Source organism: Nesoenas mayeri, assembly GCF_963082525.1.
Source record: "Nesoenas mayeri genome assembly, chromosome: 1".
Classification (NCBI taxonomy): Eukaryota; Metazoa; Chordata; class Aves; order Columbiformes; family Columbidae; genus Nesoenas; species Nesoenas mayeri.
The window spans coordinates 213,052,909-213,070,988 of NC_137541.1; the positions used below are offsets into that span (position 1 = coordinate 213,052,909).

Below are 18,080 nucleotides of genomic sequence, written 5' to 3' on the forward strand. Positions count from 1 at the left end.
TATATGGTACGATAAGTTCACAGTCTGTTAAATCATGAGAATCCGTTGACTCAAAATGTGCATTTTGTGATATTTCAGAAGATCATGAGTAATTTAGTTCTTTACTGCGTGAATGTGATGGTAAAATTTTGCATGTAGTGGCTGTTGTTTTTCTCTCTAACAAGCTAGTTTTATTCCAGCATTCAGACTTGCGCAACTCTGTGACAGGCTGTGTCTCATCTCGGTGTGCTGGATTTGGTTTTTCTGTATGCACATCATGCAAAGAATCCTGGTTTTGGAATAACAGCTGTAGCGCACCAGATGAGACACTAAAAAAACCAAACCAAAACAAAACAAAGCAAAAAAAGGGCTTTGCCCAGTTCAGCTCGCTGCAGGGGGGTGACTGCCGATAATGGGCTTCAGTGCCCACTGACTGTTTTGTCAGGGAGACCCAGAGGTACCTCCACCTGGCTGAGCAGTGAGCGGCCCAAAGGTGCAATGCAAAAATTGAGATATTGTCTTAAATTGGTGTAACTGTGATCCATCTGCATATTTGAACTGGATATTTGGTTTTCACATCTGAGCTCAGTATTTTAGTTTGCATATTCATATTTGGTACCAAAAGAATCTTGTTTGGGGAGATAATTACAAAATGGGAACCGGTTCCACTGCTAAAATTCCACCTTGCTCCCCCTTAGGATGCATCCTTACACATTAGAGTAATTGCTTATATTGTTAGAAAAGCATTTAAATTGTTAAAATGCTATGATAGATGTGCATTTAGAAGAGGTTGTATTTAAAAGTTGCTAGAATATTAACTGATTTAGATTTAGGAAAATAGACTAATGGATTTATGTTTATTATACTGGTTTATACTGGTTTTTGACATCTCTAAATTGCAAAAATGTAAATGGAGCTAAGGAATGTAACTATTGCTGAGCTACTTGAAATTGCATATAAAGTGTATTATGGCTGGAATGAAATGGGAAAACAAAAGACCAAAACATCCCGGGCCTGTGTGCAGCTCATTGTAACTGAGATAAGCCAGCTGCGTGACCTTGGTTATATCTGAACTGCAGTCAGAAGAGAAAAAAAACAAAAACAAACAAAAAACAAAAACAAAAACAAAAAACAAAAAAGGAAAAACCTGGCTGCCTGCTTTTAAAGCAGTGAAAGGGGGGGTTCTCTCTCCCCTCCACTGCAGCGCCGTAATATTGAATGGAGCAGTCCGAGGGTGAAGTTTAAAGGCATCCTTAGCAGATTCATAGTTCTAATGAAACTGGAAAATTACACCAAAAATTTGTTAATAGACTTATTCTGTGGTAATTAGTTGTAAGAGACTTCTTAGTAAATTCACCATGCTAGTTTTTGAGGTCATGGGAGAGAACGAAAGAAATGCCATTTTTTGAGACCAATGGAATGCCAAATTTGGAACAAAGTTTTAATACATGAATTCTTATATTTGCCAGAAAGTCCTATACCTCTCTTAGGTTAGGATTTGTTAAGTAAATCGTAAGCTCAAATAACGTTTTCTGAGAATTCTGTTTAGTTGCATGGCCTACAAGAAGCTGCTGGGATGGTGCAGATCTGCTTGCTGCAAGTGAGAAATCTCCAAGGAAATTTCAAATGCTGTATTTCAACTAGTATTAACAGCCAATGTTTCGATAAAGCAAATACTACACTGATAGATCTGAAACAGGACTTTGATCCGGTAAGGGAAAACAATATCCAGTAAATATGACAGCCAAAATGTAGTCAGATACTTTGAGGAATGAATTTATGACAACCTTACAGGCTGACTGCATTCGATTGGACTTGCAGATTTGTCTATTTATAGCTACAACATAGAAACGACCTGTGGCTATTGTGGGACAGTCTGATGAGATTGCTAGCAAACTGATATACCAGCTGTTATATACCAATTGTCACTCTGATCAAGAAAATGCAGGAAATGAATTTAAGTCTTAATAGGCCATGATCCTTTTGTCATATATGTACCATTTGTGAAATCTAATTCTGATTTTTTTTTATTTGTAATCTATGTCTTTATAAATTGCACTAGCTGGTTTTCTTAACAGCACAGCTTTTGGCATGCCTAAATGTAAATTGCTGCAGAACCTGCAAGTCTTTAACATCAGGTCACAGAACATACGTGTATCTGGTCTGATCCTACATACTTGCACGTTTTTTGTTGATGGTTCTGGGCAGTCTCATAAAGCTGTAGTGGTTTGGCGTGAAGATAACAACTGGCATCATTCTGTAAAAATTACTGAAGGTTCAACTCAATTAGCAGAACTTGGCACAGCTTTACATTACTTAGAGTTTTTTAGGGAGGAACCTCTAAATTTGATTTGTAATGCAAATTGGACAGTATAATAAAAGTCACAGAATCTCATAATTCTAAGTGATTCATTCTATTTAAAATGTATTTATTTAAGCTAAACACCTGATACAAAGCTTCAATTGGGCTGATCCAGTGATCTGTGTAAAACTCATGGGATGAGATAAAGGCGGTTTCATAGGATAGAGGAGGAAAGGAATGATGACAAAGATGATGTAAGAATATACAAAGCAAGTGATGCACAACAAAACCACTCACCACCCGCTGACCTATTTCCAGCCCGTCCCTGAGCCGCGGTCCCCCCATTCCTCTTCCCCCAGTTTCTATACTGGACATGATACCATATGGTAAGGAACAGCCCTTTGGCTACTTCGGGGCAGCTGTCCTGGCTGTGCCCCCTCCCAGCTGGCAGGGCACCAGAACCTGAATAGTCCTTGACTGCTCAGCAACAACTCCAAACATCTGTGTATTAGCAACATTCTTCTCATCCTCAATACAAAACAGCACTATGCCAGCTACTAGGAAGAAAATTAACTCTATCCCTGCAAAAAACAGGACATGCCCCCACAGCCACCCCCGCAACAGCCCCCAGGGCCCCACAGGCCCCTCAGCAGCAGATTCAAGGGGTGCCGGGCTGCGGAGGCGGCTGCAGGCTGGGGGTGCCGTGGGTGCGCTGGTGAGCCAGCATGAGCCTCTCCTTCCAAAACCGCTTCTCGCAGACACCGCACTGGAAGGGCTTGGCCTCTGCCGGCCCCCCTGCTGGGGAAGGACCCTCCCTCTTCTGCTGGACACCCTCTGGCACAACCCCTGGGCCCTTGTGCACACACTGGTGTCTCTTGAGGCTCTGCTTGTCCCTGAAGCTCTTGCCACAGTCATTGCAGGTGAAGGGCTTCTCCCCGGTGTGGATGCGCTGGTGGATGATGAGGATCCACTTCTCCGTAAAGCTCTTGCCACAGTCAGTGCAGGCAAAGGGCTTCTCCCCAGTATGGATGCGCTGATGGTTGATGAGTCTATACTTTTTCTTAAAGCTCTGGCCACAGTCAGTGCAGTTGAAGGGCTTCTCCCCAGTGTGGATGCGCTGGTGGATGATGAGGGTGTTCTTCTGCGTGAAGCTCTTGCCACAGTCGTTGCAGGTGAAGGGCTTCTCACTGGTGTGGATGCGCTGGTGGATGATGAGTTTACACTTCTCCTTAAAGCTCTTGCCACAGTCAGTGCAGGCAAAGGGCTTCTCCCCAGTATGGATGCGCTGGTGGATGATGAGGGTGTTCTTCTGCCTAAAGCTCTTGCCACAGTCAGTGCAGGAGAAGGGCTTCTCCCCAGTGTGGATGAGCTGGTGGATGATAAGGTTCTTCTTCCGCCTGAAGCTGTTGCCACAGTCATTGCAGGTGAAGGGCTTCTCCCCAGTGTGGGTGCGCTGGTGGATGATGACGGTCGACTTCTCTTTGAAGTTCTTGCCGCAGTCACCACAGGCAAGGGGCTTCTCACCTTTGTGCACACACTGGTGCTTCAACAGGTTCTGCTTGTAGATGAAGCTCTCGCCACGGTCAGTGCAGTGGAAGGGACGCTCACACATGCGGCTCCGCACATGGACATCCAGTGCAGACTGGCTCTGGAAGCTCTTGTTGCACTCGGGGCATGTCAGACGGCTCTTCTCCAATGGCTGAGGTTCTGGGAGGGAGGAGGGATGGGGGAGCCCCAACCGGACCCCCTGGCTCCCGCCTGGCTGTCCGCAGGCTGAGCCCCCCTGACACCTCACGTCAGGGTTCGGCATCCCCGGGAGCAGGGCGGTGGGTTCTGGCAGCCCCTCAGGAACCCGCTGGGTCTCCCTCTGCGTCCCAGGGCTGACGGCTGCTGGGGAGGAGAGACCACGGTCAGTGACAGGATGGTCAGGTGGGACCCCTCCCCATGGGGAGCAGCACGGGTACCCTGCCAGCCCCACACTCTTCCTGGTGGATGGGGAACCTGCAGTAAGAGGATAGTACAACCTGAAACCCCCACCAGCCCCATGACCCCCCAAAAACCCACCTGGCACAGGGCTCTGCTGCCTCTGCTGCTCCCCAGGGGTGTCTGGCACACATGGTGTCTCTTCTCGCTCCATCTTGCAGATGATCTCTGGTTTGACGGCGGCCCAGCCTGTCCGGGGCACAGAGAGAAGCCCCCTCTCCCGCACTGCCGGGACAGCAGCACCGGCCCCCGCACCCACAGCCCCAGCATCCCCCCCACCCCGCTCCTCTCTCCTGTCCCTGCCAGGCTGCGGCTTCAGCCCCCACATCCCTGCACCTACAGCCTCCTCTCGCCTCGCCACCGTCACCTCGGCCACTCTCCTGCACACCGGACACCTGGGAACAGCTCAGAGCTGCGCCTGGGAGGTTTAGACTGGATGTGAGGAAGCATTTCTGTACTGAGGGGGTGCTCAAACCCTGGAACAGGCTGCCTGGAAAAGTAGACAATGCCCCAAGCCTGTCCCTGTTTGAGAGACATTTGGACAATTCCCTTGACAACATGCTGAAGGGGCTGGGCTGATTGACTAGATGGATATTGAAGGATTCCTCCAACTGAAATAGCTGTCCCATCCCATCCCATCCCATCCCATCCCACCCCATCCCATCCCATCCCATCCCATCCCATCCCATCCCACCCCATCCCATTCCCTCTCCCAGGACTGCTCTCCACAGCAGGCTGCCAGGCAGAGTAAGACCTGCAATTGCAACCAGCACATCAGCGCTTGTGCAGCACGTTCAGGGGCTCCAGCTCAGTCAAAGAGGTGAATTCTGACACAATCCCAGCCCAACATCACCAGAGAGAGTCCTCACCCAGCAAGGCAACCATCTCATAGTTCTCCAGCATCACCTCCCGGTAGAGCTGCCGCTGACAGCCCGACAGCTTTGCCCACTCCTCGGGGGAGAAGTAGAGTGCCACGTCCTCAAATGTCACCGACATCTGCAGCAAGAAGCACACCCGGCTCAGCACACCCCACCGCATGGTTGCTAAACACCTCTGCCAAAATCCTGCTGCTGCCAGGCTGGGCCCCACTGGTACCGGCAGCTCTGGCGTCCTGAGGGCAGTGCCCAGATAGTTTGGAGCATGCCAAGAAAGGGAAGGGATAGGACAGAGGGTCAGTCTTGGCACAGCCATGTGGCACAGAGGAGTCACCGGGGGGCTCACTCAGTATGTCCTTGGTCAGGGGGACACCCCACCAGCTGTGCTGGAAGAGGAGCAGGGCTGGCAGACTTAGCTGCCTATTTGCCCTGTGCATGCCCGATTAGGAACCCACACTACAGCAGCAGGGACTGTGCCCTCTCCCACACCCATCCCACATGCCAGATCATCTCCCAGGACCGGGCACAGCACCGTGACACAAGGGCTGGCCCGAGGCCTGGCAGCAGGCACGCTCCTGCCTGCCCCTGCCCGTGGTGCGGCTCAGCGGGCAGGAACGGGAGCACCCTGCACCGCACCGGCTCTCAAAACACTTCTCTCCCACCGTGTCCCACACCAACTGGAGCTCCAGATCGGCTGCTCCCACGGGTCTTTTGCTGCTGCTGCACCACAGCACCAACCATGGCAATCCCAGCCCGCGGTGTCCCCAGAGCCGGGGCCGTGCCTGACCCCCACCTTGCCGCAGCAGCCTGGAGCCCGGCGCGTCGCTGCTCTCGGCGCGGAGATGGAGGCCCGTGCAGGTATCGATCCGGGAAGAGGGAGGTGGGATGCTCCGGATTCCACACGAGGTGCCTGTCCCTGCACGGACAAAGGCGGCGCCGGGAGCCGCCGGCAGCGTCAGCCCGGGAGGGCCGCCCGCCGCCGCTGCAGCACGGGACGTGTAGTCCTGCCGCTCCGCCCCGCTCGGCTCGGGGGGGCACCCGGGCTGCCACCCAACCAGGAGGCCAGAAAACTCTCCAAACACAGTCATTTTATAATTGGCTTGCACCTGTTGATTAATAATCTGAAATCCTTTTTTAGTGCCTCTGGACATGGCGTCTACTTGCCAAGTTAGATTTTCTTTAACATGGGCTTTTCCAAAGCCATTAGTCCTGGTACCAGAAAACTTTGTAATCCCTGGCTCAGCTGTACTACAGTGGATGGTCCTGACCATGTACGCCTGTTGCTGGCTGTCTGGGTACAACGAGCTGCTGAGTTTATCCTGCAGCCAAAGAGCTTGTGCAGCACAACACAGGCCTGAAGTTTAAATCCAGGCTTTACAGCACAGGCCTGGGCTTTCAGTCCCTATACAATTCCCATTAACTGAGCAACAGCCATTCCTTCAGTCCCACCTACTTTTTTTCAGTTTCTTATGGGGGTCAATGAACAACACATTAAACATCAGCCTATTATTTTCTGCATTTCCTGCATTCAAATCAGTCCATATTCTAGCAGCTTTTAAATACAGCCTCTGCCCACTTCACATCCATCATGGTATTTAGTTTTCTTTCTCATATCTCCAGCTAAGGCATAAATTCCAGGTGATTCAGAGCCTAGCAACTTACATTATTTTCTGGTCTCAAAATTATTGCGTAACGATAAGAACAATTTAATGTACACTACTCTACTTCATCTCATTTTCCCAAACTTCTGCAGAACAACATTAATTGCAATATAGTACTATAACTTAGAATCCCATATTCAGACCTGTGGCAGCATGCAAACCCCATCTCCTCCTCCCTCCTTCGATATGGAAGGAGTAGACACATCTCCCTCTCTCTCTGCTGTTTGAGGCCAACAGCTTCTTTTGTTTGGCCCCAGAGCTCCTGGCCAGGGCCGTTAAGAGAAAGAAGGGAGTGTTAAGGTGCCAGGGAGCCGCTGGGTGCCCGCGACCAGTGTGAGGGATATTTGAAGGCTTCAGGGGCACCCACAGCCAGTGTGGGGGTGCAGAGAAGCTTCTGGAATGCCTACAGTCACATCTGATCAGCCTATAAAATAATGGGATTCTCACCGAGACTCTGCCCTCTTGTCGCGGGTCTCTTGGAGCACGAGTGTAATAGACTTAATGATATATTTGTTAATCAAACCGGTCTAAATGGATATGTTATCAGTGGCCGTGAAAGCCGAGCATATAACATGATATTAGTACATGCTGCTACTAAACAATGCAACCTGTGTGTAGTCTTTGTAAACAACTTGTTCCACAGATACCCGTAAAAGCCTAATTTAGTGTACCCTGCAGAACATTCAGTAAGAGACTGACAGAGATGAGGGCCCAGTTGCATCCTTGTGTGAACGAGATGACGGGAGTCTTCAGCACAAAGCGGGAGGAAAACCAGCTCAAGCTGTTGGAGCCTTGGCCAAACCCAGTGTGTTAGGCCAAAGATAAGACGTGCACGACAAGATGGACTGCAGCCTTCATCCAAAAGACCCCCGCCCGTGACCACCCGGAGACACTGCGCAGGCGCAACAGGAAAGAGCCAAAGGTGAAGACTATAGATATAATTCCTTGGAACTCATTTTAATAAGAATGGCCTTTTCGAGGAAAATGTTATGAATATGTATAGGCGTTCCTGGAATAACCATGAATATGTAATCCTTTACCACATTTAACCAAGTTTGCTGCTACTGGAAAGCACGCAGACTCCCCGGCCGCCCAGTGCTGTTTTACCTGTGAAATAAATAACTTACGCTTTTTCTATGGATAAACAACATTTAATCCATTTCCTTGTGTTCCGTAATAACATGTTCATTAGAGCATAAGCAAAACAGCTCTGGGTGCGTGGGGGATTCATTCCGCCCAACACGCACACTTTTAACAATAAGAAGTGTGCTTAAATACCGTGTGGTATTACATATTCATAATGACCCCAGGAATGCCTATACATATTCATGACCTTTCCCGCTTTTTATTAAAATGAGTCTCAGATACCATTTACATATTCCCCTCCTTGACCCTCCCCTGTTGCGCCTGCACAGTGTCACTTGGTGGTTTTGAGGAGGGGTCTTTAGGGGTCTTTGGATGAAGCTCCTTCAGCTTCGTCACAGTGAACTTTTTACCTTTGGCTCATTATGATGAACTGGCTGGAACCCAAGCTACCAAACCGACTGGAACCAGACTGGCGTCCCCTTTTTGCTGTAAATCTTGGCTATCTTGTCTCCTCAAGGTTGCAGCTGGTGCTATAAAACTTCTTATCTCGGCATTTAATGAAGTTCTGCTTTTTTTAGCACAATTAGTTACATACAGCTCTAAACTAGATATTAATAGTGTGGTTTAAAATGTTAGCTTGTTAGTAGGCCCTTACTATATAGTTGTTTAACCCTTAAAATGTTAGTTCCCTCTATCAGTATAACTTCCTAAACAAGTTTCGTAACTTTTTACATAGAACTGAACCACCTTTCCGTTTTCCAAGTTCAGAGTCCATGCCTCATTTGGTTATACCTGTAAACATTAAACATCTTAGCACGAATCACAGCTGCATTTTTCACACCTGCTTGCAGCTTGCTGCAATAAATTCTAAGCAATTTATTCTGACGAGTGCATGCTATTTATTGTGATTGTCTATAACAATGAGCGAGATGCTGCCACTGAGAGCCCCCCCGGGACAGAGACTCCACTTGCCTTGCTGTCACATGTGTGAGTAAAACTAACCCCCGCAGGATTGTGAGTGTATCTACTTTCTGTGTGCATTCCCACGTTTATTTATGCTTCCTGTGCACATTTGCACGCGTACTTCCCATGCTCAATACAAGCACGTGTAAAATTAATCCTCGCATAATTTTCCTCCCGTGCTTCCACATAAGCACGTGTAATATTCCGTGCACGTTTGCACGTGTATTTCTCCTCGCAGGTTTGCGAGTGTACTATAAATTACCCTCGCACAACTGCCAGTGCACACTTCCCATGCTCAATATGAGTACGTGTATCCGTTTAAAATAATCCCACACCATGTTCAGACAAGTGTGGACTCTTCCCAGACTCAGGGGTGGCTCCGACATTGTTTTGGTGAAGCCATGTGTATGGAAACTGTGGACCTCCTGTTGTATTAGTTGCTGCCCCTTAATAATTTTCCTCAACTGATATCCGAACCCGTATTTAAGTCACTTTTGGAGTGCTACAACCCTGTTTCTCACCAGTTTAATAAAAGTTGTTTTGGACCCTCTTGTCCCTTAAACTAACCTCGGGGTGCCTCGGGGACAAGGCCATTTTTCCTCATTATCCAATTTTTACAAAGACCACAATCGAGTACGATATCATTTCAAACTTTCTTTTATCAGAGGAGGATCTCCCCACAAATTTACTCTGATGCGTAAGGATGCATCCTAAGGGGGAGCGAGATGCTATTTCAGTAGAGGAATCGATTCCCATTTTATAATTATCTCCCCAAATTAATTTCTTTTGGTACCTAATACAAATACGCAAAGAAATACCAAGCCTGTATACACTCAGCTCAAGTTCATCAATTCCTTCGCGTCTACGTGTAGCGGGTCTCTCCGAACATGGTCCTCAATGGAGCTGACTTACATGGAGACTTATTCAGAATACCAAGTGCATGCAACCAAATTCAAACATGCAAACCAAACACTGAGCTCAAATATGCAAACCAAACACTGAGCTCAAATATGCAAAATAAACACTGAGATCATCTATGCAAAACAAATATTGCGCTCAAATATGGCCAAATGCCAAGTTCAAATATGCAAAGCAGTGTCCCATCTGGGTCGCCACAACCGTTGTCCTAAAACCGGGTTCTTTACCTGCTGTGCATACAAAAGAGCCCAATTTAGCACACAGAGACGAGATGTTTTTTATTACTGAGTGGTGCAAGTCTGGGTGCTGGAACAAAGCCAACGTACCAGCAAGAAAAGTAACAGCCGTTCTACACAAAATCTCGTTACTCCTCAGGGTAGTCCTAAGGAGCCAATTGGATACATATTTCCATATTGCATTGCATGATCCTTTTAGCATATAATGAGTAATATTCAGCTAAAAGACACTTTATTCAACAGTCTTGAGATATGTGTTGAAGCAAGATTCAACTAATTGTGTTGGCTTCCAAATGTCTAAAGCTGCAAGGTCTGTAGTGTCTGTAGTTCCTGCTGAAGCGTTTTGCAAGTCCCTCTTTGTCAGACTCACCTAAACCTGGCAGGATTTACGTGTCATTGGATTAGCCATTGCAGACAGGATTCATTCTTTTAAGTGGTAATGACAACAATATGACAAACGTAATCCTTTTCCCAGAGGTGATAAACAGCACGGCAGGGAGTACACAGGGCATGTAAAAATTCACCTAACCCAGCCATGTGAGCAAACAGAGCAACACTGTGACCAGCAACAACTTAACTAATATAGTAAGTGTGTATTTTAGCACACTCCGGACAGATCTGTCCTTATCCCAACCCTTCCTGCCCCATGTTGGGCACCAAAAAGGACTGTGGTGCTCTAACCCCAGCCCGTCCCCAGCTGGCAACTGCAACCATGTGCTGCTCACTCATTCCTCTCCCATCTCTGATGGGATGAGGAGGAGAAACGTGAAACAAAAGGCAAACTTTGCTGGTTTGTGCCAAAAATACCTCCCTGTCCTGTCCCAGAAAGCAGCTCATGCTTGAAAGACAATAGCACTGAACTGCACGGCCCCAGAAAACTAAAGAGCGCCCAGTCCCACCACGACTCCCCAGCAGCAAGTGAGCAAGTTCAACCCCCCCAGCCACCCCCCAACTCTAAACTGAGAATGATGCTATATGGTGTTGAATGTCCCTTTGGGTAGTTTTGGGTCATCTGTCCTGGCTGTGTTGTTCCCCCAGCTTCCGGTGGGAATTAACCCTGTCCCGACTGACCCAGCACGGCACCCTTGAGGGAGAGAAGCTTCTCTTTAGAGCATGTGCATGTGGATCATCATTCCTGTGCCATCATATCATAACAACATCCTCAACTGGTACATCGAACCAGCACTTTCTTAAATATGTCCTCGGAGTGCCGACTAATCTTGGATTACACAAACTACCTCCACTTCCAGGGGTTTCTGCCCTTTGGTTTTGGTCTGTCGCTTGGTTTCAGTTTCCATTGCAAATTAAAGTTGCTTTAAGCTTATCATTTGCTTGGAATCATTTTCAGTGGTACCCAATGCCCCCCGCACTGCGCTGCAAGATAAGAGGGGGTAGCGGCTGCTCTGGGTGCTCCGGGCGGGGGACAGTAAAAATAACCATGAGGATGGAGGTGGGGGCTGGATCTGGGCCCGAGTGATCCCGGCCGAGGCTGCTATAAAAAGAAAGAGCAGCCGCTTCTCGCCTCTCCTGCCAGCAGCCGGTGGGTGCCGAGGGGCTGGGTGCCGAGGGATTGGGGAGCAGCACCCCGACCCCACACCCACCGCAGGGCACAGGTAACGCTTCCTGCTGGGGCTCCTGGGGGGGTTCATTCCGTGGGTGGGAGGGCACCACAGACCTGCGGGATGCCGGGGCCAGGGACACTTGCGTGTTGTCAGGGTTTAATGCAAGTAACGAACGAGGTTGGGGGTCTTGGCCGGCACTGGGAGCTGTGCTGGGGATGAAACTCCGTGTGTGTTCCCTGAGCCCAGGGTGCTGCTTTTCGAACCCCCCCGGCCCCACCGCCCTCCCTGAACCGACCCTGCTCTCAATCCCCCACCTCCCCAGCCGCTCGTGGAGGAACCGGTAGCTTCCCTGTGGCAGCTGGTGACGTCCCGTGTGGTGGCTCTGCTCACCATGGAGTATCTGGTGCTGGGCTTGGCGCTGCTGGCCGGGACATTGACTGCCAGCAGCCCCCTGCACCGGCGAGACCTCGGCGCCATCAAGGAGGTGGCACTGGATATGGCCCCCAACTCATTCGATGACCAGTACCAGGGCTGCGGCCGCATGATGCAGGAGGAGCTGGAGGAGCTCAACCGCACCGAGTTCACCAACAACAGCGTCTACGCCAATGCCTGGACCATCGCTGCCACCGAATGGCGGAACCGGCGGGGCCGCATCCCCCAGATGCGGACGCTGCGGCCGGAGCACGCCATCGCCTTCCTGGCATACACCCAGCAGGGCCCCCTGTACCGGGCGTTCAACGTGGCCGTGCGCGAGGCCGGGCGCTCCCGCGGGGAATACCTGCGCAACTTCCACTTCAAGGTGCTGCATTTCCTGCTGACCGAGGCCCTGCGCTCCCTGCGGGACACCCGGCACCACCAATGCCACCGCGTCTACCGAGGTGTCCAGGGCATCCGCTTCACCGCCCGCAGCTGGCAGTCCGTCCGCTTCGGCCACTTCACCTCCGCCTCCCTCAGGTATGAGAGCACCCAGAACTTCGGCCAGGACACCTTCTTCTCCATGGAGACCTGCTATGGCGTCCCCATCAGGGACTTCTCCTCCTTCCCCGAGGAGGAGGAGGTCCTCATCCCGCCCTTCGAGAGCTTTGAGGTCACCAGCGTCACCCGCAACGGGAGCAGAGCCCTCATCCAGCTCCGCTCCCAGGCTGCAAACAGCACCTACAACTGCGAGTTCGTGAAAGGTGACGTCCCCGCGGGACGGTCCCTCGCTGCCACCGGGGTGCAGAGGATGGGGAGGCGGGGGGGAGGCTTCATCCTACCAGCTCTGCCGGGAAAGAGCGATGGTGGGGAGGGCAATGGGGGTGATCTTGGCCTCGGGTGTGCATGCTTGCAATGGGGAGCTTTGGCAGCAAAGCACGGCACAGCACGGCATGGCACAGTATGGTGAGGCGTGGCATGGCACAATATGGCACCGCGCTGCCTGGCGCAGTACACGCAGCTGCTTGGGGTGAGGAGCCGCACGGTGCAGCAGCCGTGCATACAGAGCTGGTTTCCTTGGCAGAGAAGAGGTGCCGGAGCCGGCCGTGCGTCTTCAGCGCAGGTGAGCCGAGAGCCCCCACTGCAGGTGGGGAGGGTGACACCAATCAGGTCCCCTGTTCCCCACCCTCCCGGCTGCCCCTGACTCCCCCTCTCTTGCACCCCCAGGCTGGAGCATCCCCAGGGACGCCCCGCATCTCTGGGGGCTCCTCCTGGCAGCCATGGCCCTGGCGGCTGCTGGGGGTCCCTGAGCGGCGATGCCAGCGCTGCCACCGCCCCACGGCGAGGACAAGGAGTCGGGAGCCACCAGCTTCACGGACACAGTGAGACAGGACGGGACAGCAGGGGGGGCTGGGGACACAGGAACAGCCCCTCTGCGGGTCCAGCGCGGTGGCCGCCCGGGCCCAGCTCAGCCCTGCCACGGTGCCACCAGCCCCGGGACGCGCCGGCTGCCCCGGGACACGGGCAGGGACTGGATGAGGTGTTTGGCAGCACCAAGATGGGAGCTTTGGGATGCAGATGAGTGGGGCGTCTGTGAGGGGCCATCCCAGGGCTGGGGGCTGATGGGGACCGGGGGGATACAGCAGGGCTGCTTTTCGGGGTGTCCCTGTCCAGCGCTCACCTTTCCCTGGCTCCCAGAGGAATAAAGAGTCGCTGTGGGAGCGCGGTGTCTCTGGGGATTTCTATGGCTCCCTCGGCTGGACGGCTGCGGCTGGGGTCTCCTCCAGCCCCCCTGCACATTGCCAGCCCTCCCACATCCAAAGCATCTTGCAGAGCAATGCCCTTGCCCCGGTCCTGCTTAAAGGGTCTGGGGGGGTTCTCCTCCTGCCATTTGTTCCCCTGACTGTCCCATGGCTGCCTGTGGCCTGGGAAGGGGGTCACAGCCCCCCCAGCAGAATCACAGAACCCCAGAATGTCAGGGGTTGAAGGGACCTGGAAAGCTCATCCAGTGCAATCCCCCCATGGAGCAGGAACACCCAGATGAGGTTACACAGGAAGGTGTCCAGGCGGGTTGGAATGTCTGCACAGAAGGAGACTCCACAACCCCCTGGGCAGCCTGGGCCAGGCTCTGACACCCTCACCGGGAACAAGTTTCTTCTCAAATTTAAGTGGAACCTCCTGTGTTCCAGTTTGCACCCATTACCCCTCCTCCTACTGTTGGTTGTCAAGCACCCCGAGGACAAGCCAAGTAGGGGGCTGCCCCATGGAGCAGCACGTGGGGGTCAGCAGCACTGCACTGGGGTCAGGCCTGGCTCCCTCGGTTGCAGAAGAGGACAAGATGGACCCAGCTCTCCAGGGGTCCCTGCACCCCAGGGCTCCTCCTCACCCCGCTCCAGGACAGGGCGCAACCATGGGTCAGGTGTCCCCGGGCAGGACCAGGGCTGCAGTGGCTCTGCTGCCCCTCAGCAGGCAGGGAGGGGGTCAGGGATGGATCCTGCCCTCCGTGGGCACCAGAGCCCCCTCCTCTCTCTCCTCCCTCCCCACTACACGGGTGCCCTCTGCATCCGGGGGCAGCTCCGTCCCCAGCAGGCGGGTGACACTGGGCAGCCTTCATGTGCTTTAATAAACCCTGGGGTCCCACAGCCGGCTGTGGGCAGGTCCTGGGGCCAACCGGGGCAGCGCTCCCGGCTCAGCTTGTGGCGTCAGGAGCCCCAAGCACAGCGGGGCCAGCACACGCGGGGCCACACGGACGCCATGGCGAGGCCTCCACAGAGGCGTCACGGCCCCACGCGGCAGCGCAGGGCCACGCGAGCCGGGACTTGCACGGGTCACGAGTTGCTTCCCCGTCTCAGCCCAGTCCCCCGCTCGCGGCAGAGCTGGGGGTCGGCGCCGGGGGCACCCACCGCACCGCCTTGGTGTCCATGCCGAGGGGGCTGAGCACCACGCAGGTGTAGTTGGTGCGCAGGTGCTGGGCGCTGAAGGAGCTGAAGCGCAGGTCGCGGAGCAGGGTCACCCCCGAGCCCCGCGGCTCCTCCCTGCGGACCCAGCGGGGACCCGTCAGTGCCCACCCCCAGCTCCACCACAACCCCTGGGCAGGGGGACCCGGGGTCCCTGCCCCAGGCGGGGGCTGCCAGCCCCGCACCCCTGGAGCCCCCCGAGCCGGTACTCACAGCACCGCCCCCTCGCTCACGGCCCCGTCCCGGTGCAGCTTCTCCACGAAGGAGCCGTTCCCCAGCCAGTAGAGCAGCGTGAACTCGGGGAGGTCGCTCACCGCCTCACACGAAACCGTCACCTTCTCGCCTGGAGCCGAGGGGACCAGGGGTCTCGGGGGCTGCCAGGGTCCCCGGTGCCACCTCCAGGCCAGGGGATGTTCCCCCATCTCACCAGCACCCCAAAATCTTGGCTTGTGGGTGGAGGATGCACCCCGTACATCCACAGGGGCTTCCAGAGTCCCCGGTGCCATCTCCAGGCCAGGGGATGTTCCCCCATCTCACCTGCACCCCAAAATCTTGGCTTGTGTGTGAAAGATGCACCCCGTACATCTGCAGGTGCTGCCCCCTTCCCGTGCCTCCCCCTGGCTGGGGGTGCCACTGCAGCCCCCCCACATCCCCAGGCCACCCTTGCGATGCCCTGGGGTCACTCACCCAGGCGGGGGGGCTCTGCCGACAGCCGCAGGACGGTGATGTGGGGAGGCTGCAGGGCCATGGCACCTGGAGGAGCAGAGTGGGGTGAGGTGGGGGGGACAAGTGCTGCCCCCTCCCCTGAGACCCCACATCTCCGGGGTGGGCAGCAGAGCAGGGTCCCATAGAGGTGACGGGGCACAGCTCATCATGGGGAGCTGGTCCTGCCCCGCTGCCCCCAGCAGCCCCCACTTACCCATGTGGGGGGACAGCAGAGCCCAGCAGAGCAAGGGCAGGAGGACTCGGGCAGCAGCTCCTGGGTGTCCTGTGGGCAGCGCTGGGGCTCAGCAGGATGCTCTCCCGACACTGGAATTGTCGCATCCCCCCAGCATTCCCTGAACCAGGGACTGTCCCCCCAGCATCCTCCCAAGCCTGGGACTGGACCCCCAGCATCCCCCAGCCTGCGATGGTCCTGTCCCCCCAGCATCCCCCAAACCTGGGACTGTCCCATTCAACATCCCCCGAGCCCAGGACTGTCCCCTGAGCGTCCTCCCAGCGTCCCCCAAGCCGGGGATGGTCCCATTTCCCCAACATCCCCCAAAGCTGCGACTGTCCCCTTCAGCACCCCCTGAATTCAGAACTGTACCCTCCCCGCCCCAGTTTCCCCCAAGTTTGGGATGGTCCTGACCCCCCAGCACCCCCAAGTCCAGGACTTTCCACTTCCCAGCCTGGGATGGTTCTGCCCCCCAGCACCCCCGGACCCAGGACTGTCCCCCCCAGCATCCCCTCCCCAGCATCCCCACCCCAGCATCCCCCGAGCCCCTGCCCGGGGTCCCCCAAAAGTCCCAGCTGGTGCCCCCCAAGGCTGCCCCGACCCCCCCGCTCCCTCCCCGGAGAGCCGGGTCCCCCCACGCCGGTCCCTGGGTGGCCGTACGGGCGGGACGCGGTGCGGCCATGGTGCGGCGACACTCGGGCCGGCGGCGCTTTATGGGGCGGCCCGAGGGGGCGGGAGCGTCGTGACTCACCGGGCCCCGCCCCCTGGCCCCGCCCCGGCCCCTGCGTGTCTGTGGGTCCCGTGTCCCTTGATCCCCGGGGACGTGCCCTGTGTCCCCGTGTCCCCCCCCCCCGCTCTTTCCCATGTCCCCGGGGCTGTGTCCCACCTTCCCTCGGGTCCCCTGTCCCCATGTCCCCCGTGGCTGGTTGTCCCACAGCCACTCCAGGAGCAGCCTCCACGTCCCACCCACCCGTGGGCACCCCAGGGATACACCCCGTGTCCATGGTGTGGGGCGCTGAGCCAGGTGGTGGCACAGGTCTTGGGGACAGTCCCCAGGGCTGGTGGCAGCAGCAGCGAGCTGGGGACTTCGGGGCCAGTGGGGGGGGACACAGGGACATGTCACGGGGGTGAAGGCCCCCTGGGACTGAGCACCCATGTGGGGCAGGGGGAGCCCTGGGTGCCCATGGTGTCCCCAGGGTGTCCCAGCCCTGGGTGCTCAGGGTGTCCCCAGGGTGTCTCAACCCTGGGTGCTCAGGGTGTCCCTGAGGTGTCCCAGCTCTCAGTGCTTGGGGGTGCCCCTGGGGTGTCCCAGCCCTGGGTGCTCATGGTGTCCCCAGGGTGTCCCAGCCCTGGGTGCTCAGGGTGTCCCTGGGGTGTCCCAGACCTGGGTACTCATGGTTGTCCCTGGGGTGTCCCAGCCCTGGCTGCTTAGGGTGTCCCATGGTGTCCCAGCCCTGGGTGCTCATGGTGTCCCCAGGGTGTCCCAGCCCTGGCTGCTCAGGGTGTCCCTGGGGTGTCCCAGCTCTCAGTGCTTGGGGGTGTCCCTGGGGTGTCCCAGCCCTGGGTGCTCAGGATGTCCCCAGGGTGTCTCAACCTTGGGTGCTCAGGGATGTCCCCAGGGTGTCCCAACCTTGGGTGCTCAGGGATGTCCCCAGGGTGTCCCAGCTGGGACAGGCCCCCGGCTCATCGCTGGCCTCCCCAGCTCCAGGGGATGAAGGTGAGAAACCCCCCAGGGTCCCCTCCAGTGCATTGCTCCAGCGCTTGACCAGTGTGGGCAGAGGGACCCCAAGACCCCTCCCCATGGCACAGTCCCCCCCAAGAGCCAGCCCAGGGCGGCAGGGGCTGAGCAGGAGAGCGGAGGGTCTGGGGGACACCAAGGTCAGGCTGCGAAGCCATCGCAAGCCCCTGGGCCACCTCCGTCCCCAGCACGGCCGGGCCAGGAGCAGCCCCCACATCCCCATGGGCACAGGCCCAAGGCACCACCTGGAAAAAAGCCCCTAAAACCCCGCCGACGCTCCCGGCGGTTGTTACTGACGCTTCCCACAAGGGCAGGACCGCGGCGGGGAGAGGGGTTATCGCAGGGACCTCTCCGAGCGCGACACGTCCCCTTCCACCTGCCGGCATGGGGACAGCAGCCACGTCCTCACCGCAGGGCATCCCCTGCGCTTCCACATCCCTGAACCCACAAAACCCAACTCCAGGGTGAA

The 18,080-nt window shown here is 55.2% G+C and overlaps 1 protein-coding gene across 1 annotated transcript; it reads left to right on the top strand.

The window, feature by feature from the left end:
* Positions 1-11,540: 11,540 nt before the first annotated feature.
* ART1 (ADP-ribosyltransferase 1) lies at positions 11,541-13,289 on the top strand (the record flags this gene model as incomplete). Its single annotated transcript, XM_080338776.1, has 3 exons — positions 11,541-11,616; positions 11,888-12,743; positions 13,207-13,289. The coding sequence occupies exons 2-3, from the start codon at positions 11,957-11,959 to the stop codon at positions 13,287-13,289; spliced, it is 870 nt and encodes a 289-aa protein (XP_080194902.1). The 5' UTR covers positions 11,541-11,616; positions 11,888-11,956.
* Positions 13,290-18,080: the final 4,791 nt, after the last annotated feature.